This window comes from Carassius gibelio, chromosome A4 (assembly GCF_023724105.1).
Source record: "Carassius gibelio isolate Cgi1373 ecotype wild population from Czech Republic chromosome A4, carGib1.2-hapl.c, whole genome shotgun sequence".
NCBI classification, from domain to species: domain Eukaryota; kingdom Metazoa; phylum Chordata; class Actinopteri; order Cypriniformes; family Cyprinidae; genus Carassius; species Carassius gibelio.
The window spans coordinates 26,877,681-26,904,918 of record NC_068374.1 but is presented as its reverse complement, the minus strand read 5'-3'; the positions used below and the strand labels follow the sequence as shown (position 1 = coordinate 26,904,918).

At 38.3% G+C, this 27,238-nt stretch overlaps 1 protein-coding gene across 2 annotated transcripts in view; it reads right to left on the bottom strand.

The window, feature by feature from the left end:
* The window catches only part of LOC127975324 (plexin-A4), a 180,209-nt gene extending 158,784 nt beyond the window's left edge, over positions 1 to 21,425 (bottom strand). Inside the window, exons 1-2 of one of the 2 annotated variants that reach the window (XM_052579295.1) lie at positions 20,909 to 21,425; positions 2,172 to 3,486 (exon numbers count right to left, since the gene is read on the bottom strand). In XM_052579295.1, coding sequence (XP_052435255.1) covers positions 2,172 to 3,386 — 1,215 coding nt within the window. In that variant the 5' untranslated portion in view covers positions 3,387 to 3,486; positions 20,909 to 21,425. The remainder of the gene's footprint in view (positions 1 to 2,171; positions 3,487 to 20,908) is intronic. The other variant, XM_052579286.1, reaches the window with a different exon arrangement.
* Positions 21,426 to 27,238: the final 5,813 nt, after the last annotated feature.

Sequence of the window (27,238 nt, the reverse complement as noted above, 5' to 3'; positions counted from 1 at the left end):
TCGGAACATTTTAAGCATAAATATTATAACTATTACGCATTATAAAAACAAATACACAACTGCATAAATATCAAAAAGTTTTACAAATAAATATGTTATAAATATAAAACACTGATATGGATATTATTGGTTATCAGGCATGACATTTAACAAAACCATTTTAATTTGTCAATATTAATATTATACATTTTTGTCTAAATAAATTAATAATAAACAAAGAAATTAAAAATAAATTCCATGAGTGAATTTGGACATCACATTATACATTTACAACAAAAAAAATTAAGTTTAAGATTTTATAAAAAATTTAATAAATTGGATTTTGATCAAATATCAATAGCTAAATTAAAAAAATATATATATATATAAAAAAAAAAATATATATATAATGTGTATCCCCAATTTTGATGAAATACAGTGTTCTTCAGAATAACAGACCATGGATATTTATTAAAGTAAACAGGAGAAATGTTAATTTTATGTTGTCTTTATTAAGCCTGTGTATTCATGTGTTTGTGTATTTCTGTGTTTATATTTGTGTGTGAGATCTAACAGCTCCCGGAGAAGATAATATAAACAGTAACAAAGCATTTATCAGTCACAGATATAATGTGTTTGAGCTCACTTGTTTTTTTCTTCTTCCCCAATCAAACAGTTGCCTGGATTTTAAATGAGGAGCTAGTAGCCATAGTTACCGGAGGAGGAGACACAGGCCATCCATCTCTCTCTCCTCACTGTGACGCTCTCTCTTTAATTTATGCTGCCGTGGCCATACTGCAGCACATGCAAAAATGGCACCATTCCTCAACATAACTCCCTTCCTTCCTCACTAGCCGTACACTTATCACGACAGCAATCTCTCACAGTCTGTTTCACATTTATTCTTGTGTGTGAGTGCCTTCAAGTGTGTGTGTGTGTGTGTGTCATTTTCACTTCCACCTCAGTTCACACACATATCCTCTCCACATCAGGAAAAACTTGACAAAAATTGCACCCTTTATGCAGAAACCCTCATGTTACCTCATTTACCAACTTAAAAAAGATACAGTGGCAGTACATGGAACAGTAATGGTAAAATCATATGATGACATATACCATCGTGTTCATATGGTATTTAACTGATACTCCAAGGTACTTCAAAGGAATAGTTTGTGTTATTACCATGGAATCTTTCTTATAAATGCCTGAACAGCTCATTCTATTGCTGTAGTAGCTGACCGGACTCAATTCAACCAGTACTGATGTTTCTGAAAGGAGCAAGAATTTGTTGGGTCTGGTGCGGAGCGGTATGTGAGGTAATAATTTGTTTACTCCCTAGCTGGAATTCAATAAAGTGTTATTATAATAATAGTTTGATTCTTTGAGTAAAGCGGTTTCAAATTTTTACAGCTGGGATGCGTTTTATCAAAAGGGTCTAGAAAAACTGAACCCCCACTGAGAATTCTAGCTAAGAAGAGATGTTTTAGACAAGTGACAAACATTTTAACCTTATTTTGTGGAACAGAGGAAAAAACTACTGGATCAAATTAGTTATTTTACTTGGAACCGGCCATAAGTTGGTAACCAAAATATAAGCAATTATATAATCACTGCAGTGAGAATTAATTAAAGAGAAATACAAAGTAGAAAAATGGGTAAAAAAAAAAGTTATATTCAAAAACATTATACAGATATAGTGATCAGATCTAGTGCAAGATAAAATATCATTATCCTTCTTTAAATATTGGTATCACAATTCAGACTGAAATTGGAAAGACAACTTCTCCGATTCATTTAACCCAAACATCCACACTTTAAAATACAAGATTTATGCTCTCAAAACGGTCCGTTTCCAGGGAACCATTAAAAATGTCACTTTATTTCGATACCTTGTCCTGTGTTGTAAAAAGATTTGCTTTAAGCACAGTCAGTGGTAACTGATCAAAAGTGGTATTGTATTGCTGGGTACTACCTCATACATGTGCCTTTATCAGACCAAAATTAGCTCTAGCTTTGGTAAAAACTTGAATGGTCTCGTTTAAAAAAAAAAAAAAAACTTGATGACTAGCTCTGAATGTAATAGCGGTGTTCACATCAATCATCGTCAGTCATAGAGTATTATTATATTTACTGTCACAAGTAGAATTTTTCTGCTAATGGCAGGTAAGCAGGGGTGTGCTGAATGTACTCACTGCGCTGCTGCATGAGATGTCTTTAACTTTGAGCCAGGCAAGATCCAGAGTTCCCTCTCCTTTATAGCATGACTGTAGCCGGTCTTTGATTCTTTCATTAATTTTTTTCAGAGTGAACACGCATAGAGCTGACTCCTGAGATGACTCCTTGGGCCTCCTTTTTTGTCCTTTAGAGAACACAGCATAAAGAATGTCATCATCCGGTCCTATGCCCAGCGAACGTGCCAGAATGGTACCTGCCTTAGACAGGTAGGCCGCCTGCAAGAGGCGATACTCAACCCCACCCTTAACACAGCCAAGAGGAACCTCAACGTATGAATTAAACGCAGTGTCATCCTTGCAAAGTCGCACTAGTTTGGAAGTGTACACCTGTTCACGCCCAGCTGCGGACGACCCAGTAGTTGGGCCTCCTCCCATTTCAGGTTGTAATGTGAGAAAATACACAAAATTTCCACTGCTAAACCCATATATGTAATAGATATCAAAGTCTGGTACCACCGTGAATGTATCCGATGGGATTTTAATCATAGAGGCAACAAATTCATCATGGAAGACGTAGGCGAACATCCCATCCTCCTCAGAGTTATGAGTGAGCTTACGACTGGATATCGTCGGGAAGTACTCAGGCCTTCCATCGACAGCTGTGGCCACGAACAGCTTATCAGGTGAAGCGTCGCCGTAAGACACAATGACCCCAAAAACGGAGCCACTCTCATTGACGCCAGAGAGGTAGTGCTCTTTTTTATGGAAGGGCTCTCCAAGCTTAAAGAGATCGTCCAGACGAAGGAGTTTGCAAATACCCTGGTACAAGCTCCCGCAAGCTAACAGCCGGTTCTCACGGTAGTCCATAAGCAGCATCTTATTGACGTTGTTGGTTAACGCGAGTGGTTCGCTACAAGGCTGCACTATACGTGGCGGGTAGCAGTTCCGGTTATCCTCATCTGGACCGGTCTGATGTGACACCTGTACATCCAACTCAGGTGAGAGTTTGTAAATGCGGTTCACAGCCCCAAGGTACACATTCCCATTTCTGTGGTCCACCGCAAGATGGTTTAAGGTCCATTCAGGGTTTTCCACCTGGAATGTGCTGTATTCCTTATGTACTCTGGATGCCACTGAAGGCTGTTGTGGCCTCGTAGCCACGAGGGAAACCAGCAGAACAATGATGCAGCAAGAAAAATTGAGACAGTTCCATTTCCTGTTGTGGGAAGCCATTGCCCTGTTGCCTTACGGGAAAAGTGTCTCTGTCCACTTCTTGTTACCTGTGCTCTGTATCAGTATTTAGGCTTCTCATGGAGTTGGGGACATTCTGTACCTGCACAGACAGAAAGAACAGAAATTTTTTTAGCATTAAAGATATTAGCATTAGCTTTGACAGCAATGAAACTGCATACCACAATTCACTGTATCCTCCACAAAAGATTCTCAGAGAAGGAGAAAGGAAGACAAATTATTAAAACCATATGACAGTTTTCCTGCCATTTTAAAAGCACATGAGTAATTAGAAAGAGAAAGACAGGTGGAAAAGGGAACTCTAGGGGCTCGCACAGTTGGCATGAATGGATGCCATTCTCAATGGGATAATGCATTTGCCCCAGGAGCGAACAGTTAGGATGGGCACAATTTCTCTGCCTGTGCCCCACCTCACAGCCGGACCTCTGGCCCTCTAATTGACTTTCCTCTCAGTATGCAATTTGCATGCTTTGCCAATTTTCTTCCATCTTTCCAATGCAGTTTACCTGCTGACACAGCTGAAGGAGTGGCTGAGCTCACATTCATGCCTGCAATGTCTTAGTAGTGTTGGACCACAGGGCCAATTAGAAGGAATTGCTAATGGCTGCACAACAAACAAGGCACAAAAAAACAATAGTTTGCTTATTATACTTATACTTAAATATGTAACATTTGACTCTGTAGTCTGTATTGTTGAGCAGTACAAATGCTAAAAGTCTGAACAATGCACAACAGAGTCTTGTATATAAACAGTATTTTTAGCTGTAGATCTAGTTAGTAGTGGTATGCTAAGCTGGCTGAGGTTCAAAGTAGATGTGTAAATCACTGCCTAGCTGTTGAAGTGGGCATTAAGAAGTTATACAGAGTGAAGGATAAGGACTCCACAGTAATGATTAGCCATTGAAACAGAAAGCATAGACGCACTAGGGGAGGAGTATTAGCACATTCAGAGGCATAGGGGAGTAATGAGGAGTTCGGTACACTCTCCATTCTGCATGAGAACGGTCCTGCAGCAGCTGTGTTCGCATGTATGGAAGAGAATGGTTGGAAATAGTAGTGTGTGTAATCTGAGCAGTGGGGGATAATGTTCTCTGATAGAAAAGTCTAGCAAAGAACCACTTCAAAACACTATAGCAGGTATCATTTAATAGCAATTACATTTAAAGTGGGAGAAAATAGAGATGTGAGCAGATGAAAAAAAAAACATGCATGAGGAAATGTTGGTCTTGTAAAGGTGGTCTTGTATTCGAAACAAATTATGACCCCTTGACTCCTTAAAGGGTTCAAATAATAGCCAAAAGATTAATCAACATCCTTCCCATAAAACAATCACATGCAGAAGCTCTAAACTATAGGGAAATATGGGATCAGGACTACATATACAACTACATCTTCCACTTGAATACCATGAATCAAAGGACCAGTAGCATATTTACTAACCATTAGGATATGGCTCCAACAACTCTCTAAAAAATTAAGATATCAAATTATTGTAAAATAATAAACAGCTTGGTTTTATAAAGGCTTATTCTGTGCATGGTTAGATGTTAAGAGCAAGTATCCATGCCAATCCATGGTGGTAAAACATTTAAAAGCGCATCTAGCACTGTGCTTTAGGGTCAGCAAATCTGTAAGGTCATCCAAAAGCAGAGGTTTATAATTCTAGCATCTTCCCATAGGTTGCTTTAGGAGATTGCCAGTTGGACTGGATACAGCATTCCCAATATCTTGAACAAGAAACATGAGTTGACCTCCAGACCGACCAACAGTCCAGCATGTTGCCAAATGACAACCAGTTCTTCTGCTGGAAAGCTTGCAGCACACACACACACACACATATATACATGGACTGGAGACCACATGCAGAGCAGAAACATCAAAGACTGCTAATAAATTTGTGTTTAATACCACAACACAAGCAACATCTCTGGGAATGTGAGGAAACGGCACATTTAGGGTTTAAGCTGTGTGTGTGTGTCCACTTGATAAATAATTGGATATTCATGCTTCTCATTCCAATTCTTTCTAGAATACAACTGCGACATTGAAGTCTCACTTGATTCATTTTTTTCGTGCTTCCAGAAAACCAGTAAAAATAATCAGAGTAACACAATTACACGATTCTTGTTATTGCTGGGAGTCAGTTGCATAAATGCATTTTTGAAAGCCCCTGAAGACTGGACTACAGAACTGGAAAGAAATTTGTGCTAAAGAAAACAAAAAGACAGTATTGATTTCACTCCATTCTGAACTAAATGAAACAAAACGGTCAACATTTCAAATTGTGGTGAAAAGATTTCTTAAGCATTATTATGAGAGCATTTGCATGCATATGTTGCCTTCAAAAATCTCAGATTGAATCTGCTGTATCAAGCCGGTCTCATCCATGGCCTTGTGGCTAAAATGTCCAGCAATTGCCAAGTGCCATACGCTCCACACTGGGCTTCAGGATAGCAAACTGAGTTGACACCAGGCTGCTTAAATCCTGGATTCAAGTTGAGTGGGTTGGTGCTGGCAGTGGTAGACTCTCTATTTTCATGTAACTTTTTTGCATTTCAAGCTAAACTTCAGGCCATCTGAGTGTCAAATGAGGTCAGGTGAAGGTCTAAGAGGCCTGCTGGCGGCATTTATTGACAACGGTCCAAAAAAAAGGCAACAAATAAGCAACTAAATTCACCTAAGACCAGACTGTTTGACTGGAGCCTTTCCAGCCTTTGCAAACACTCAACCTTGAATTTCATCAGATGTGTGTGGGAGGGGATGGGGGGCCAAGGGCATCTGAAGAATCTCAAATTTATCCTCCCTGATCTAAGAGCATTGTCTCAGAACAGTGTAATTCAACTTTGATTGCAGCACGTTACAAAATCTCATACTCCTTGACACCCACACAGGCGAACTCACGCATACACACAGAAGCTCACGCACACATCCTCCTGTTCCACTTTCATTAGCATAGCCTGCGCTCCCCATCCCTCTATGGACAGATGGAGGGATTCATCCCTGATGTGGGTATGAAGGAAAGGGGACAGAAGGACGCTACGAAGAAAAGGAGTTATGTTTACAAACGAGCAGATACAGATAAGGGTTTTTAATTATCTACAGCCCTCCCAGAGGATGAAGGGATGAGGAGGATGAGAGGATGATTTATTGACTAATTAGAATTGAATGTTTCATAACGATTATATTTTTTATATATAAATCGAGGAATCACGATTTTGAATATAAATATTACCAAACATTAGAAGTAGACACTTTGTCAATATGCCAATGTTAACAGTCAAGAGAAAAGAAGGATCCAACCGCAAGTCAGCGCACGTGATTAACTGAAGGACCAGAAGAAGAATATATCACTAGGTGCCCTTCACACAGAATGCTCTTTTGTGTTGACAAAGATGTGACACGGGCTGTGGAATAGGGGAAAACGCAGGAAGATTGAACTCATACCTTTAGTCTTTTTGAATTTGAATAACCTTGACTTCTGAGATTTTTTTAAAGCATTTTCCTTGTATTATTTCTGAACAAATATTTAGAAGACAAGTTTGCAAAAGATGTAATTTTAGTTCATGCAACTTTATTTGCGAAGATATTTAACAAGTGATTGGTTTAACATTTTACATCATGTTGACAACTTCCTGTGTGGTCCACCTGAAATATAATTATTTTTAACCAAGAATGTTAATTAAGAAAAAGTTACTTGAATCATGTTTTAGTAGCATTTTAAAGTTGAATTGTTACTATTTTTTTTTTATTCAACAGTCAAGCGTTCTGAAATATTTTTTTTACCATATCGTCCAGCCCTCCATCAAATTAAACAGCAGAACACCAAAAATATAAATACAACACTATATTTTTGTATGTAAATTAATGACCAAATAGTAGTGTCTCCTTTCTGTGATGCTACTGGAAACTTTTCATGCGAAAGTCAAAGTGACATTAGCACTAGTGCATTGAACTCTCATTTGAATTATTATATTATTGTACTTGTCATGAACTGATGTGCGTTTGATGTCTGATGTTATTTACAGAATTAAATCAAAACTTCAGCTCTCCCTGAATCGTGGCATTTCAAATCAATGGATTGAGACCAAACGCTGGTCAGACAAATCCAGTGGATCTGAGAGACATGTTGACATCTGCCTGTCCTTGCTCTCTCTCCCATTTCCTTCTTTCTATTTCCTGCCTCGCTCTGATCAGAGGGACTGTAATCCTCCACAGCAGCTCTCGGTTCAAACAGACTCTGTCAGACACTTTCCATCCATCTTCCTCTCCCTCACTCACACATACACAAATCACTTCCATTCTCTTTTGCACAAAAATAAATTTTTCTCCATTCTCACACCTTTATCAAAAGAGTCAGGGTCTTCCTCTAAGATGAAAACGTGTTTGTCAGAGGTGCTTTCTGCCTTGAGGGGGCACGTGTCTCCTGTAGACCATAAAAAGATACTGCGGCCTGTTGTACTGGCTAACCCACACTTCACACAGACACACATGGAAATGATGAAAAATCAGATAAAGATGCACACTCAATCATGCATAAAAGCACATAAACATACCTTCACTTTCCCACTTTATCCACCTGCTCTGTCTGTGCTGATACCCAGGATCATTGGTGTTGACTGCACTGAATGTTATCTCTTCAGATAAAGATTTTGTTTTGATACTGTTAAGAGGTCTATTGAAGAGCTACTGATCTTCATTGTCATTATCCTGTTAGACTCCAAGCTGCTTCCTGTTGCTGTTTGCCATGCCCAGCTCACCACATAAACAAATGTCTTATTTGTCACTCATTACTATAAATGAATTAGGTCTTATATTCAATTAACCAATGTCTCAGGAAGACACAAAGTAGTTTGCAATGTTCAAGACCTGGTTATGATTGGATGGGTAAGTGATATTTACATTTAAGTGACAGCTCATCCAAAAATGACTATTCGTTCATCATTTACCAACCGTAGTGTCATTGCAAAACTGTATTGATTTCTTCTGCAGAACACAAAAAAAAAAAAAATTAATATTAATTAAAAAAAATTTAAATATTCCTTTTCTTCATTAGACATTAATCCAGATTACAAAAGACGAGCAAGCAGCCCAAAAGTAGACACAGATTATCAAATACATACAACTGTGTAAAAATACACTGATGTGAGACGAAACAAGCCTGTCTGACATCAGAGTTAAACACTTAATTCCTTAAGGAATTCTGTGCATTATCAAAGCTGGACCAAACAACCACGTCAATAATGAATTTATACAAGAAACACCAAAAAAAAAATACATATTAAAAGAACACTTTTACACAACATTAGTAATGTTAAACTAAAATAAAGTAGTAAATGAACAAATATTGGCAAACTTAATTACCTCATTGATATACTGGTCTATCACTACTCTTGAAAAAGTAAACAAGGGGTTTCCAGTTTTTAACTCCCGAATGCCTTTAGAGAAGATATTCAGAGCTTGTAGGCAAATCAGGTCTTTCCACTTTCACCTGAAGGTCTACTATTCATGAGTCTCAACACATTCCCTCATTCTCTCTTCACCTCCACATGTAAGATGAGGGCAGCTCAATTCATTTCTTTGGTCAGTCACACCACGTTACAGCTGCATACTGAAACTTTTATGTGCCCTCTACTGAATTCTCTGTTTTTTTATTTCTCTGCTAACTGTGAACCTTTTTTTCCACACAATTTGATTGGTTTTCAATGGCATTCATGAGAGGTCACCTCTCAGTGTTTAAGAGGATGTCTTATGATCCCAACACTTGCTGAGAGACAAATGCACAGTTCAGCACCTTCATTCAAAATGTTAGCCACTTCCATTGCAAATATATTCAGCACACTAGTGTTTCAGAGCAGTGCTGCTGAATCTGCACCGCTACAGCAAATATATATTTTAGCTGAGCTGTAAGCTTTTGAATTGCACGTGATAAGAGAAAGATTAACCAATGTGAAATATTGCCAATAAAGAAAACAAACAAACACACACTTATATAGTTTTTTTTTTTTTAATCAATTTAAAGTGATGTGACATTCAGCCAAGTATGGCGTCCCATACTCAGAATGTGCTCTGAATTTAACCCATCCAAAGTGAACACACACAGAGCAGTGAACACACACACTGTGAACCCACACCCGGAGCAGTGGGCAGCCATTCATGCTGTGGCACCAAGGGAGCAGCTGGGGGTTCGATGCCTTGTTCAAGGGTCCCTCAGTCGTGGTATTGCCGGCCCGAGACTCAAACCCACAACCCTAGGGTTAGGAGTCAAACTCTCTAATCACTAGGCCACGAATTCAAGTTAGTTTAAAGTGACATTGCTGACATAACTAAATACACACATAGAGAAACACGCCTTAGCATACACACGAGCAGCAGCAGTGAGGGACAACGATGATGTGTGTGGTGGGGATCGATGTGGGGTGTGGATTTGATTTCTCACCCAGACTGAAGCCTTTTCCCTTCAGCTTTCCTCAAAGCAATCGTGGGGTGTTTCAGGGCCACTGATGCGGGTAATAAATCAGAGAACATAAAAGTTCATTTCCCACACAGCAGAGTCTCTAATACACTGCTGATGTGTGCTGGGCCAGCTGGAGGTGGGATCTGACTGTCATCATTGCACGCCACATATCATCAGCTAAAAGGAAAGATTCAGCTGACTTGAGCATAGTTTTGTCTGTAATAATCAATGTGAGTAGATGGCAACAGCTGGCCCTACATTAGCAACTCCTTAGGTTCCTAGCTTTTTCCTTTCTATGGAACCAACAGTTTTAGCTTAAAGGCAAACTGAGCTGAATAATGATGCGTTAAGGAAATGTAAAAAAAAAAAAACGGCTGATATGATCTCCAAAACTAATAGCCTACTCAGTCCACATTAAGATGTTGGAGACATTCACATTCATTTTGCCAACACTTTTCCAAAGCAGGGTATGTATGACCTTGGCATTGTTAAAGCCATGCTCCAAAAGCTGAACTGGAGATGACCCATCTAAAAAAAAAAAAAAAAAAAAGAAAAAAAGAAAAAAAAAAAAAAACCTTAGTACTACTGGGGATTACTTATTTGCCCAAAATGTCCAGGATTTGGTGGTTTTCTTAATCTCGCTCCCGCTGAATCTCTGACCACTGCCGCCTGCTCCCACAACATGCATTTCGCTTCCGCAATTTTCGTTTTTACTACTTTAAACATTCTAATATTGAATATAATTTTGCTGCATCAGGGAGCCACTCTCAGGATTTAAGTCCCTTTTGAATTAGCATTTGAGCTTTTCACTTTCGCAAACAAAAGCATTCAGTGTAAAGGGAGCACATCTTAAAAGATCAGATATTTGTCAATGAGTTCAGGATCTGCTGAGCAGCAAATACTCCAGCATGGTCTTGTCAGTCATCTATCCTTATTTTTGAACTGTGATCAGTCAAATTTGACCACTGCAACTCTTGTTGGATGCATGAATGCCAAGTCCTAATTTTTTCTCTACAGAATTGGGCTACTTTTAAACTTTTGCCATGGGCTGATTTTCCCAAATGGGTTAAAGGTTTGAAATATTGCCTAAATTACATTTGACTGAAAAATACTCTTATTGAAACATTTTGCATTCTACCCATGATAAAACCTTCATGGACTTTTATATTAACTGTCCCCTGCTGGTGGAATGACCTGCTCAACTAAATCGGAGTCCTTAATCATTTTCTCTTTTATATCTATTTGACCCCTTTAACTCGAACACGCTCTAATATAATTCAAATTTAAATTGTATCTGCTTGTTTTTATAAAAAAAAATTTTTTACCATCAAACATTTACACTCTCTATTCTAACGACTTGTTTTATTTTAATAAAAGAAAAAAGGACACTAGCATTCTCTATTCTTTCTACTGGTTTTGTTTTTATTTTTTATAAAAACCAAAAAAAAGCAAACACACACACACACACACACACACACACACACACGCAAAAAAAACTTGCTACGTATACATTTAAGAGAAACCCCACCCACGAACTCTGCTCCCCCACTGTCCTCATTTTGGAATATTAAAATATGGTCACCCTAATAAGGTTTTAATACTCAATCAGTACAGTTCAAACAGCATTGGATGAACCAGACCTGCAAGATTAACTTCTTAGACATGAATGCCTGATAAATCACAAGCTTAGAACGGATTATTATAAAGCGTTAAACTGTGTTTTTAATTCATGTGTGTGCGTGAGGGGGATGAAATAATCTTGGGATTGTGGGCCTGATACACACAACTGGATTCAACATTGGTAATCCAACTTATACCCTACCATTCTCCACACACAAACGCACATTCATCTCAGTGTTCCTTAAAGAGATATTTCATCCAAAAATGAAAATTACCCCATGATCTACTCAGTCTCACCATCAAGCCATTCTAGGTGCATAATGACATTCTTCTTTCAGACGAACACAATCAAAGTTATATTAAATAATGTCCAGGTTAATACATGCTTCATAATGGGAGTGGATGGTAGCCCAAAATTTGAAGTCCAAAAAGTTGCACCCATCCATTTTAAAAGAACTCCACATGACTCCAGGGGGTTAATAAAGGCCTTCTGAAGCAAAGCAATGCATTTGTGTAAGGAAATATTAATATTTACAACTTTATAAGCCTTAACCTCTATCTTCTGTTACCTGTCACACACGTTAACGAGAGAGTGGCGTCCAGTGGAAGACATAGAACGTAGGCAAATGTGATGAACACTGACAGAAGTGATGAACGTTGAAGCACAGAGGACGGAGCAAAAAACAAATAAATAAATTATAAAGTTGTAAATATGAATGTGAATTCTAACACACCCGAACTGCAATAAGACCCTGTCAGTAGCTTTTCCTTTAAATCTAGCATTCTGAAGGCAGATGTGTGCAGATTCAAAGCCTAAAATAAATCACTGCCCCATTGAAGTCAATTCTTGACTTCAACAGCTTGGAAACACATTGTAATAGCCAGCGAGGCTGAAAAGCACAGTTTTAAAGAATCTGTCAGCTCCGCCTCTTCTTGGAGAAAACCCATTTTCTTACAGACTCACACAAGTGATAAATCACCGCCTCAACATTAACTGTAAGACCAAAGGGAAGAATGGACATAGAGAAAATAGAGATAGAGATGGTTTCCCAAAAGGTCAAGAAAAACAACTAAAATTGTGCCTCTAGCAAGGCAAAAAAACATCTTGTGTGTGTATATTCTTAGAACGACAAGAGAGATGACTAAAATAACATCAGCAACACAAGTCAAAAAAAGTCAGCTGGTATAATCACAAGGCAGAAGAGCATTTAAGAGCAAGGGAACAATTTCTGCATGCATGGAATTTTATTGGATTTCTCCTCCCCATGCAAAACAAATGAATTTACCTTGTATTTCAAGACTGTTTATATTCGCACTATTGTGATAATTACAGCTGGTTTTTGAGGAATCATACTGCGAGTAAAGTCAATATCTGCTTATGTCAATTCTTACGAAGTTATTCAGACAACCATAGAGCTCAAGAAATTACTCACTCATTTCTCCCTCAAACTCAAAAATGCATTATTTCTTTCTTTTACTTCCCACTCCAAGGGTCAATGGTCTAGATGCATCCATAAAGGCAAAAGCAATGCAATAGCACATAACCATCACGGTGTCTGCACTTTGGTTTCCTGGTCAAACTGATGTTCAATACCACCATTCAAATGACACAGATGTTTGCATGAGCATACAGCGTGAGTGAAGATGACACACTGGTAAGGGCCTGGAGGCAAACCGTCATGGGTGTCATATGCAGAGATAATGAAGAACAAGAGACACACAGAAGTTTCTTTGATGAGGGCTAACAGTTATGTGCTCGCTTCCATCCATATGCGTGAGTAGACAATGAGCTATTGTCCACCGCTGGTAGATTATACACCACTCAAGCGTTGCAAGTGGTTACAAAAAAACATATTCAAATGAGCCCCTTTAATATGCATTTTATACAAATCAAAATGTAAATGTGGTCCACGGTTGCCTGTGTAATCACTGCCTGAACTTTTTGCCACAACTTTATCATTGAATGAGCAGCGGATGCCGCTGCACCCAGCTTTCCCCGCCTGGCCTGACGCCAGTGCTCTTCTCCTCCTCAACTGTGTGCAGTAGTCAGGACAGGAAGATAGCACTCCATTCTGTTTTCTATTTACCTTCCTCCCTCATTCTGTTTGTCAGTGCCCTTGGCGTAAACACGCAAGGCTGCTTTCGAGAATTTTCAGCAGGGGCTTCTGTGGTTTGGGATGAAGGAAACTTAATCCATTCCTCTTTTCTTTCCCTCTCTGCAGTTGGTCAGGCTGTTTAGTTTGATTTTCTACATGCTTAACCGCGTCACATTTCTTGTGTGAGTAAATCCAAGGGGTCTTGGTGAGCATGCATGACCGCTCCCCAGAAACTAAATCACACTGACACTGGAAAAGTGGAAATAACCTGTGTGTTCACCACATTTACCTTCCTTTTTTACTCTAAGAGGATGTTCTGTTCCATAGCACTGCAGTGACATGAATCGCTCTGACAAGATTCTAATATCACCTTCGTTCATGTTAACCGCACCAAATAAGATGACTTGTGAAGCGCGTCCAATGAGGGTTTGAAAAGGCTTATCTTGAAGGAGCTGGAAGAATGTGGGATGGCAAGGGCACAAAATGCTGCTGGGGATGAACATGAGAAATGTCTTGTCTGCATCCCTGTAATGTTTGGAAATACAACACCACTCATAATCCTGAAACTTCTGGACTTCTATAAAGGATGAATGAAGTTTAATACTCATCATTCGATGTCCAATTCGATTATTTAATGGGCAACGAAATGAACCATGCAGATTTAAGAGAAAGTTTAATAACTCCCCTTGAATTTGATCAATGCTCATGATGAAAGACTCACTGGCGCCCTCTAGCTCACACTGCAGTTGTGATTTGTATGTGTACATCTGTGTGGGGGGAGGTACAATAAGAGGGATAATGGAACTAAAAAGTCATGTTTCCATGGGAACACATATAGATGCGTGAGTGGGTGGCAGAGGGACCAAAGCTTACAGATACAACGTAGATGCTTATTGCACAGTACACAGAGAAAGAAACTCACATACACATTCACAGATTTTATACACAAATGCAACTACACACTTCTGAGCTTCAATGCATCTGTTATATAGTATAGACATTCACAACATGGTTGCAGTTTGCTGAATGGATGCACCTGTGCCTGCAGAAATCAAAAGAGTGAAAAACATGTTAGTTTGTCTAGTCCAATGATTATGGGGAATTAAAATCAACGTTGGCAATCCAGAATGCATAAACGTCAAAAGACAAACATACTATGGTCCATCTCCCAGACAAACACTAAACAGACTGAAACCAAAGTCAACAGGAAATTGACTCAACTGAAAACAGGAGTACATTTCCTTCAAAAGAAAAATGAACTGTCCTAACAGCAAATGACATTTGGATTTTGATGGAATATAAATGTTGCTTACACCCTGTACACAACTGGTAAATAAAAAGAGTTGTAAAACCAGTGGAAGATGGAATCATTATGATCTTCTTACACAATCTTTTCTCTCGCTTTGCAAAAACAAGAAAACTTGCTTAAAACGCATACACATTTGCTGACACTCTGATGCCACTTTAAAACAGAGATTTAAGGTGGACGTTTCAAATTGCGAGTTCAACTACAAAAGGAATAAGATACATATGCCTGTCTGCAGATTTCAAATAATTTCATGCATCTGAAACAAAACTAATCTATTACCCGTCACGTATGGCTTAGCAGAGGCAACTACAAAAGCAATCATAGAGGGATGATTTCAATATAATCCTCCAGACCTAACCCATGGGAAGATCTGCTACAGAAATACTCTGTTCTGCTCTCTTTCTTCTCTTAGATTACTGAAACTACACTTCGGAAAGGTCACATCACCAAGTTCATCTTAATAATGTTTCAAATTTGGAACGTCCCAAATCCCTGTTCACACTGACGCTACACTGACAGCTGCTAGCAGCATTCCGGCTACTGGATGGCTTAACATTATTGGTGGGCTGCATAATGGGCCATAGCTTTTGAAAATCTGATCATAAATGAGATTTAAAAAAAAAAAAAACCAATATGACTAGGAATCAATTTTCTTGTTGCTGAAATGAATTGCAGAAAAAAAAAAACGCTTAAACATACAGCAAATTGCAGCAGCACATAATGTACCATCATGAACAAGGCAAACAATCATTATGCATAAAACCATTCAGAATACAGACAACATTGGACATGGCTTTCGAGCAACTCTCATTGAAAACCCAATGACTTTCAGTCGCTTTTCTGCCCCAAAATGATGTCAGCGAGAACAGGGCTTAAGGTGCACATTGGTGTTAGTTCAAGGATTTGAACATTGAACTTTTGGGTTACTAGTGGTCGACCGTTATTGGTTTTCTGACAGCCGATGCCGATATCTTAGCCTTGCCTTTATAACCCTAGTCCTTTCAGTTCAGTTTTGTCGGGTTTACCAGTTACTTACATGCGTTTTCCTCCTTTTCTCCATGTTGGAGTTACCCACTATGTTGGATTAATAAAGACTGTTTTGATTATTCTCGGCTCGGTGTTCCTTATGGCAGTGTAGCATGACTAACACTGTAACCAACAGGGCACTCGTAATCTGGGAAGTTTGTGTACATTGGGAATCATATAAAAGCCAAGTTAACACTCATTTTCCATGAATAAATAAACATAGTTTGAAACCACAAGTTTAAAGTTGATCGCACTTCCCCAGTGAAGCGAACCTCTCCTCCTGTCCGTATTCAATTCGCACGAATGAATGCGATATTGCATAGCTTGTCAGTGATCTACGACTCCATCTATTAAATGCTGCTTGATTTGAAAGCAGGTGATGGCGATTTAGTGGTGATCACGGAACCGGATTTACTGACTAGATGATCATATCGTTAGATATATCGCCCAGCCCTACTGCAAAGTTTGTGAAATTAAAATTTACATTAGTTAAAGGTTTGTTTAAATGATATGCATATTTGCTGAATGCTAATGGCAAATGAGAAAGTATAATGTTTGCCTTTCTATTACTAATCGTATATTAGCAATTGTTATAATACTTTTTGTATACCTTTTAATTAATTTGTTCAACATTTCTATCTGATAAGGCCGACTTCTATCTGTATTAGGCAGAACTGAACGACGACAGCGAACAAGGGGGCGAATGTGTGCCCTGTGCTCTGGCGCTGCAGTTCTCAGCAACATCAAAATAAGTTAGTACTTATAGTAATAACACCACATAAATGTCAAAATCTATGCTTTCTCTTGCTAAATTCCCAAATGAGGTGCTAGTGAAAATTACACATGGAACCAACAGAAACACTGTAAACTAGGATTATGTGGTAAAAAAAAAAAAAGACAAAAGCAGAGGGCTGAAAAAAAAAAGCAGATATACTCAAAGACGGCCAGCCCACAGTTTTGTAATGGGGCTCACGTGTGCAACACTGGTGACAGGAAGCAGAGTTTCTCACTGGTGGAAATCACTCTCTCCTCATTATCCACACAGACAAACGTGCTCACGTACACATCAGCAACGCACACACGTGGGACATGGGAGATGCACAGCAGGAGTCTATTCTGAAGATGTCACAAGCAGACAGAACTGTCACTCGCAATTCACACGTTTACCTACATAAAATCCCATTCAGTTGCACATAGAACCACTCATGACATGAGCATATGTGCATATTCATAAACAGATCTGAAATAAGAAACGGTCTCTCTATGTTCCTAACACAAATATTTAAGGTGCAAATAAACTTTTCGCTCTGGCAAAGAACAAACACTTTCCAGGTACAAGGTTAATTTATTTCCCAAAGAAACACTGCATGTAAAATACATAGAACAAAATAGAAAAATGCTTGTTTGTTGCTAAGCTATAAAAACTGTTGTAGTAACCCAGTTATAACAGAAGATTAAGTACATGGATCATTTATTCCAACACACACACACATACACACAAGCACATTTTCAACAGGCCGGTAGAGAAAAACAGTCAAGCAGAGTCTCATTAAGCACAACAAGATTACAAAAACAGATTTTTCTTCCTCTTAGATTCATGTTGGCTACTGCATCTGGATATTATACTTAACACTTTGTGACGATACAAGCAAAAAAAACACTGGAAATATTATTTATGCACCAGTATACTGTATTTATGCAGATAAAGTTAAAAGCACTTGTATATCAAACTTTGTGTAAAGAGCTTACAAATAGAAGTTAAATTTAGCAAAAAAGAAAAAATAAAGATAAAAAAAAAAAAGTCAAGTAGATTTGCTATATAGTATATTATATAGACGGTTTCATCGGGCGCACGCGCCTGGACCTAAGTTAACTTCCGGTCTGTGTTATATCGGTCTGGCTGCAGTGCCTTCTACAAACGCAGTTAAAGTCAAGGTGATGAGTAAACTGAAGTTGGGCTCAGGTGGTTGTGCTGCGGGATGTGTTTCCCATACATTAATTTATTTCTGGAGACTCGCCACAATTTTAAAACTGATCGATTTTCAAAAAGGCTTTGTTAAATAAACACGAGTAACGTAACATTACGTAACGTACTGCACGTTTAATAATAATAATAATAATTCCTTACATTTATGTTTAAATATCAAAACGAGGCACAGTTGTTTTTATATCGCTGTATTTCTGAAGCAGGACTTGCATGTTATATGCCTGATAAAGACGCGTGTGAGTGTACCAGCTCTGCTTTGTTTACAGCTGTTACTGGGGAAACCTCTATTTCTCGCGCTTTATGTCTATGCTTTAAAACATCTCCTGCTGGCAAAGAATGAATTAGCATTTTCATTAAGTCCGCCTGATCCACGCAGCAAACATATTTTGTTTGTTATCAAAAAATATCTACTCTAGAGGGACTTGACTGTTGTTATTGATTCTATTTGGAGTCTACCGGAAGTTAAGTTAGGTCCCCAAAAGCGCTCACGCGCATTAACGTTTGTTTATGTTGATGCCGTTGAAACAGTCTATAAATAAAAAGATAATGTTTGATATAGTACATATCCCACTGGCAGTGTAATAATGCAGTTTACACAGCTTTATTAATTAGACGATGCCATTATATTGCCATTATTCTCACCATAACTGCATCAATCAGTAATTAAAACAGAGCAATAGACAAACTCAAATACATATGCTGCGTCTTGGAAGAAAGCAAAACCTTAACCTGATTAGCTGGTCCAACCAATCAGCAACCAATAAGAACAGAAGGGGCGGCTCTTCTTTGGAAATGTAGACAGAGATAGTCTTTCATCCTCATGTCAGCTGCTCTGAGTACCTACTGAAAAGTGAAGATACTCTTACATTTTAGCCCAAGCCAGTGGACTCTCATCCAAACAGCTATATTTCTAATATTTTATTAAGTCTCACTCTCATATCATTATGCCATGTTTTCATTCACTGCATTCCATATTCCAATCCATCTCTAAGCCTATCTCTAACTATGGCCAAGAAGAAAAATATTTTTAAAAAATGTCAGCATTATATTCATCCTTGCTGATAGCACTGTGTTTAAGGTCTCTGAAAGCTCTCTCAGGGTAGAAAGACAGGCAGACTGTCACGCTTTCAAGGCTGAAACGCCACTGGAACACACTGAAATAATTAAGTTTCATGTTTTATCACACTCTGATGGTACTTGCCGTTTCTCCTTGAAACTCAGGGGCACTGAGGCAAAAGAATGCATTGAGTTCTTAACACAATCATCCACATAATACAACTCCTGAGGTAACAACACCTACACTTTTAACAAACGGATGCACAAACAAAAGAGGCCATATCGTTGCCTTGCAGGTGCATGCAAATGCACACACATACTGGCATTCACTTATTACTTTAGTCTATTAAAATGCAAGCCATAATTGGCCAAATGTAGACACAATGTACACTCACAGTACAAAAGCTTTGTTTCCTATCAGTCTCTAAAGAGAACAAAATCCATTCAGTTCACTAAAACTTAAATACTTCATTAACACAATCTTCATAATTCATAATTCATACGCAGAAACCTCCAGATAGAGTCAGCGACTGTGCAATCTGTGAAGTCCCAATATGAATAGAATCCTTACTGAAATAGCACTCAGGACAAGTGTGTGAACTCCTCTGATTACTTTAGACTCCAGTACAAACCCCACAGACTCACACTCTCAGCTGACAAAAGAGGAGTATAACAACACCGTTTTCGTTTAAGTCAGCTATAACCTTTCAGTTAAAAGGTTTCAAACAGCAGTGATGCGTTACTGAAGATGATGCTCAAGCTGTGAGGGCAGAGGACTGGAGATGTGTCCACTGGACAAACTGAACATCAGAAACATGCGTTAGATGACGTGTTAAGGCAACCACAGGGGTTTGCAGTTGTATTGCTCTGAGACACAAGGCAATGGCTCCATTGGAGTACAGGATTAATTAGCGAACTCTGGTTTAACATGTTAATTAAGGGAAACTCTTGATCCATTCTTAATTGCAACGGTGCATTTAAATAGACCAGCATAAACAATGCTGGTGATAGATCACATATAATAGCCGCTCATTCCCCACACTGCGCAGTCAGGTAATGCGCACGCGACTCAAAGAGCAAGTAGCGCTCTCTAGTTAACGCTCTCGCGGTACAGCCGCGTGCCTGTAACGGGCTCTTTTTGCTTTAGACTTTTAATAACAGGCCCATGCACGCTGTTTATTGCGTTTCATTTCTGGCCAGCCATGCACAGTGTTTCCAAAACAGCGCTTTTGCGGAGAAACATGTGCGTAAAATAATGAATGCTAAATGCGTCAGCTACACTTTCTATCATAAATCACGTCTTAAGCCTTGTATGAGGAGACAAACTGAACAACATAGTCTAAACGCTTTAAGTAGACTACCTATTATAGACATAGATCAGTCCACACTGAAAATTGTCATTTAACGTTACTCAACCTCATTCTGTTCCGAGCTTTATGACTTTCTTCCGTAGAACACAAGATATGATGTTAGCCACAATATTAATGATTGACAGCCTCAGTCACCATATAATGAAAGTGACAGATGAAGGAGGCTGTCATTATACCAAACATCTGCTAACCAGAAAGTAAACGAGGTTTGGAACAACATGAGGTTGAGCAAACGATGACAAGACTTATCATTTTTGGGTGAACTATCCCTTTAAGAGTCGTATGTGCTTGTGTGCTTTTCATAAATAACTGCGTATTTTAAATTTGCAGGTTAAAACGGTCCCCATATCCTATTCTCCGTTTTAAACGTAAAAGCTCCAGGGAGTAAAATCTCACACAATTCTGTAACGCACGGGTGCGGATGCTGCATTGCCCTCCTCACAGTACGCCCTTATACTACATAGCAGGTAAAACGCCTCGTTTACCTGCACAAATAACCTTTCCCCAAGCATTATTCTGTTAAATAACAAGTTCAATATGTAAAACGCCAATCCCGTTCCACGGTTGTCCCGTGTCAAGCGCTTACCTGTTCTTGCTGCGGATTTCACCTCACCGCCGCAGTCGCGCTCACACTGCGGATGATAGACACCTTTACAGGAATCCCAACTCACTCCACAAATACAGCCAGACGCCGTTTTAAAACACTCGAGTATCACAGACACTTAAATTTATCGAAAAGATCCTCCGCGTTTAATCTCCTCAGGAAGAAGCGACAGACAAGCTGCAGAATCCCATCAACGACTAAGCCGAAGTGCTGGTGACCGTTAAAACTGCCGCTCGCTCTATAGTTTCCATCGTGACGTGCTGTTTGACAGAATTTAAAGCGCGCTAAAACGGCAACTGGAATTCCGCGTGCAGCAGATGAGGGACGGAACGCGCCGTGCGAATGCGCGCTGCAGTCAGAGAGGCTGTCTCGGAGTTTGCTGGTTCGCAGCTGACTCCCAAGTAACCAGAGGAGAGGCGTGAGACAGTGGCTTTCCGGTGAGACACAGCGACTTGTTTCACAAACCCTTCTGACTTCTCGCCCGCAGTGACATCCCGAGTCTGGCCGCTGATTGGGCTAATTGTAAAATCTTATTGGCTGCAATCAGCGCGCGCGGCTGGCATGAATGAGGCATATGCTGCACCCCAGTGTCTTTTAATGTGTCTATAATACACGCATTACACAGTGGAACGGATTTGGGGGAAACACTGGTGAATATAACACTGCAGACAGAATGGTTTACGGATTTGAATATCTAATCGACAAGATGATTTGGAGATTAGGATGTAAACATGTAATACAAACATTATGTCAGGAGATTAGCTTTAAACTCATTTATTTACGCTCATTATTTTATCCATCCGCGATTAATAAAAATAAAGAGATTCGTAAATAAATCAATGCAAGTGAGGATGTTAATTATACAAAATGAACATGCTAATGGATATGAACTCTTGGAGTTACAATAAAAATTCTACAGATGCTTCATAGAATTACGCTGCAGAGATCAAATATAGTCCAGCAGGTGTCTATGACCTTTGGCTGATTTTTGCATAACTTTAATTACCAATAATCTGACAATCTTTCCCACTTTGCTGTAAAGTAGGCTACTTGTTGGAATCACGGTATACTTGATTCACTGCAATATTCCTGAACGCAAAGGTCTCAAAACACTGCCTCACAGCTCCACCTGCAGGCCCATACTGCATCCATATTCCATCTGCTTGCCTGCCACAGACAGACCCCTCATGCAATCCACAATCCTGGTCCTGAAGGACTCCAAACGCTATACATTTTGGATTTTTGTCTTCCTTATTGGATACCCATTTCAGGACATTAAGCCTCCAATAATGAGGAGACTTGCAAAATAGCACAAGCCATTCATTTCTAAAGACAACAATCTTCTGTAATAGTCTTGTGTTTATTCCTGAAGACAGCAGTCGGCTCAGATCTTGATGAATCTAAATCTCGTTTGTTTGTAAAATGCTGAAATGCAAACCAGGCTTGTGTTCTTCTTTGAGGTAAACTCTTCTCCCAGATTGTTTTTTAAACATTTAAATAGTTTTTCAAATAGTTTGGCTCATTTAACAAAACTTTACTAGCACTGCATGAGCCATTTCCTAAATTCAGTGCAGAAAGTGGGGCATACATGAGAGGCCCGTGGGAACATTTGGAAAGTCCCTCCGGTGCATCAAGTATTTGGGAGAGACGAACTAATGAACTGTTTTAAGGCAACAATGGTGGTGTTTTGGGTTAATGTTAAGGATTTAGTGTTTCAATGTTTAACATATAATTACTTGGGGATAGTAAAGATGCTCCGGTCATCCAGTGGGTCGATTCTTTCCAATTATCCAATTTAACTAAATGAATAGTGGAAGGAAGTGGTAGATCTTAATGAGTTAGCATGGCCTTGTGCTTGTTCTGCATGCACGGAGAAACTAAAAACAAATAGATTTTAGGATATTTAAATACAAGCTTGCCACTGAGGAATCAATCTTAAATGGCCAATAATCAATGCATACGTCTTTGGTATAATGATGATAAATGCTCAAGTTGTGTTGACCCAAATGAATACAGTTCCAAAGTCACTATGTTCCATATACACTATGGTCAATTTCAAAGCCATTTTACACCATGGGCAATATTATTTATGGGCTGTCAATGAAAAGACAGGATTTATAGTGTCTGCCTTCATAAATGTGTCCACCCTCTTTTTGGATGCTTTGTGTGTGTTTCAAGACTGATTTCTGTCTGATGAACATCCTTTCGAGAACAGCGTCCCTGTCATTGCTGTATACAAGACCTCATCTGTTCTCACGATCTATCTGCCATCAGCCGTGTGTCAAAATACCAGGCTGGACAATTCTTATGCCTTTTTTACAGCTTGATATTATGGGCACTATTATGAGGAAGAGCTACATTTCCAGGTTAGTGTTGTCAAATCTTTGAAAGGTATCAGATTTTTATTTGAGGTATGAAGTAATGTAGCAAGTCAACCAGGGATGTATGAGCAGAATTCTGTTTGGTTTTGTTATCTGTCTCTGTTTTATTTCTGTTGATTCATAGTCTCACATTGATTACAAAAAGGTCAGTTTCTTTAGAGATGACAGTTCTTTCAATAGTATGGGATCCTTTAAAAATAAGTACTGATTACTTGTACACTGGCAGCAATTCAATCTGTACACACCAATTTTTCAATTATTTTACCATATATATATATATATATATATATATATATATATATAAATATATATATATATATATATATATATATATATATATATATATATATACAAGCTGATTTTTTTCTTTTCCATTTTATCTTCTATTTTTTTAATTCCATCTTTTATTAAGGTACAATTTTCCAATAAACCCCAAAACTGCATGCAAAAAACAAAACAAAATAAACTAAGTCACTATACATGAGCTCAGCTTATCGGAGGTCCAGATTTTGCAGTTTTGTAGAGGTTTAGCTACACAGGACCACAAACAGATAAGATAATACTTGCCCACTGAATTAACGTGTGGTTTCATTTCACTATCATGCTCTGATGTCTCAATGTGGCCTCACAACAATGATTTCACCAGTCTGCTGAATTTGGACGCCTATATGAGATTCCTTTGTGTATTCATGACTGTTGTCACTGTTCCTCGCACACAGCTGGTCACTCTATCCTCTCGGTCAATGGCAATCATTGTGTGTGTCTCATTGTGTGTGCAGTGGCCGAAGTCAGACAGTCTCATCTGGAGGGATGGTTTATTACAGAGGGAGATATACTCAAGGAAAGCTGCAAAGATCCCGGGGCCCTCAGACGCACACATGAAGACTTCCATGAGAAGTTGCCCTTCGTCATAACCCGTTATCATTTGCATGGCTGAGACGCAGCAAGTGTCTGTTACCCAAGGCTGTGGTGATAAGCCCAAGTTACAAACACAGACTTCAAACTTTTACAGGAGAATCTCTGGAATATTCTTCCACCTCAGGCTATTCAATCACGCCTGCTGAACGGGAGGTTATCTGTGTACATGGTCTTGTCACTGGCAGCAATGTGTGCAATCACAGCATAAGGGCTGCTTCACCGACTCTTGTTTTGTGGTTTGGTTCTTCTATATGATGTTTCTCTCTGGCGGTTTAAGAAAGCCTATTTCCTATCATTCAAGAGCCTATGCAGCAAAGTTATTCCAAAAGGATTTTTGACATCAAATACTGAAATAAAAAGACATGTTTGTTTGTTTAAATTTGAACTAAAATCACTCTACCATTCTTCCTATTGTCTTCAAGTATTGATGGATAATTTATTTATTTATTGTTAAAGTTAATATGATATTAAAATGGACTTTGTAATTTGTTGTTATAATCTATGCACTTTATTTTTAACATAAAAGAAGGTGCAGGTATTTGGAACTTGAATGAGCAAGGCTTACAACTCACAATTGGTCAGGCTGCATTCTGGTACGCAAAAAACTGCTGCCCAACATTTTTCTAGTTTCACTCAGAATTATTTAACATTACAGAATGAAAATAGACTGAGCGTGACAATCGACACTGATTTTAAACTCAAGCATGTCCCTCCACACACTGTCAACCTCTGCATGTAATACTGTTTTGTTAAAACAAAGATAACAGGTGCTTCTCAGTAAATTAGAAATACAAAACTTGCTCATATCTGAAAAGAGGACTGTGGACCACTGGGCAACAGTCCAGTTCTTCTTCCCCTTAGCCCAGGTAAGACGCCTCTGACGTTGTCTGTGGTTCAGGAGTTGCTTAACAAGAGGAATACAACAACTGTAGCCAAATTCCTTGACACGTCTGTATGGCTTGACCCCAGCCTCAGTCCATTACTTGTGCTGTTTTCTCAGTTGGTCGTGCATCTTTTTCTTCCACACTTTTTCCTTTGACTCAACTTTCTGTTAACATGCTTGGATACAGCACTCTGTGAATAGCCAGCTTCTTTGGCAGTCTTCCCCGTGATTGTGTAGCCTAGTGAACCAAACTGAGAGACCATTTTGAAGGCTCAGGAAACATTTGCAGGTGTTTTGAATTGATTAGATGATATGGCATGTCACCATATTCCAATTTCCTGAGATAGTGAATTGGTGGGTTTTTGTTAAATGTGAGCCCAAATCATCACAATTAAAAGAACCAAAGACTTAAACTACTTCAGTCTGTGTGCATTTAATTTATTTAATACACGAGTTTCACAATTTAAGTTGAATTACCACGACATTCTAATTTATTGAGATGCACCTGTACAAACCACCTACAAAACAATGTGGCGACCAGAATATTACATACAATTAATTAAAAAAAAGCTTAAAATATATGTGTACTGTATATTGTATAGTTAGAGAAGCCATTTATCACATGGTCAGGACATTACACTTCTGCTTAAAACTTATAGAAAGTCAGCAATCATTATTCAATTTAAATACAGCAGCACAAAATAACAGTGGAGCGGTAATGATATCTTTTGTGGGAAGGAGAAATCATTTGTGAGACTTTGTGCTGTTGAGACTGATTGAATGTGCATCTTATTGCAGATTTAATTTTTGTTATTTGTTAATGCTGACTGAATGCTTTTGTTAAAAAAAATTAAAAATCAATCTCTTCCAATCTTTCTTGAGTTGATATATTTCATACTTGGCCTCTTTCATTTACCAAACTTTGCCTGTACACCTGCCATTAACAGAAAACACTATAATTCTCAGCATCCATCCTTCTCGGACTCGTCTGTACATAATGATATGAAAGACAGAAAGGAAAAGACACAACGATAATAAAACAAATTAAATATAAATATTAGATGAAAACAGAAATATTGCCTTGACTAAACAACTAACTGTTTAGTTGAAGTACTAAAGAAATGAGGTGTAATTCATATACAAGTAAAGAAAATATAAATATAAACTTTATAAAAACTTTTATAAAATATAAACTTTAATATAAACTAATATTAAGAATGAAAACTACAAATATGAAATAAAAGCTACTCGAAAATGTGAATAAAAAGAACATCATAGTAGCTATATAAATAACAATAAAACACCAACTAATGAATGTTAACTAGTGCATATTTCTCAAAGTAAGTTAATTTTTAAAGTCATATTCATAGTCACATAAAAGCTCATCTACAAAGCAACATATTTTCACCGTTGTTAAAAAAAGTGGTCCCACTTTATATTAAGTGGCCTTAACTACTATGTACTTACATCAAAAAATAAATACAATGTACTTAATGTGTTCATATTGTATTGCAACTTTTTTTTTTTTGCTGTTATTTAGGTGGGAAACAGGTAAGGTTAGGGACAGATTTGGTGGTATGGGTAAGTTTAAGGGTGTGTTAAGGTGTAAGGGATGTGTCAACGTGTAATTATACATGTAATTACATAAATTAATTACAGATGTAATTATGTGCAGATATTTTTCAAATATAAGTACAATGTAAAAACGTATGTACACAATAAGTGCATTGTACCAAATTAATAATTAAAATTTAACTACATAGTAGTTAAGGCCACTTAATATAAAGTGGGTCCAAAAAAGTCACAGCTGACTGAACACAAGCTGCAAGTTACGTAGGAACTCAACATTAAAAACCTAATACAAAAATATGATGAAACTGGAATCTAAAAAAATATCTTAATCTATGACAGTTCAGGTATTTTAAAACAACATCTAAAAGCACAGATAGAAAAATAAAGCACAGTAAGATTGAAAAATAATTTACTTAATAAGATATAGTCCTCATGTGGCCAACTTCCTTGTGTGACAAATTTCCTTGTGACCAACTTCCTCGTGTGATCAACTAGCCCCAGTCTCAACTATAAACAGGAAAACACAAACATTTTACAGTATTTATTAAAAAGTAGTCT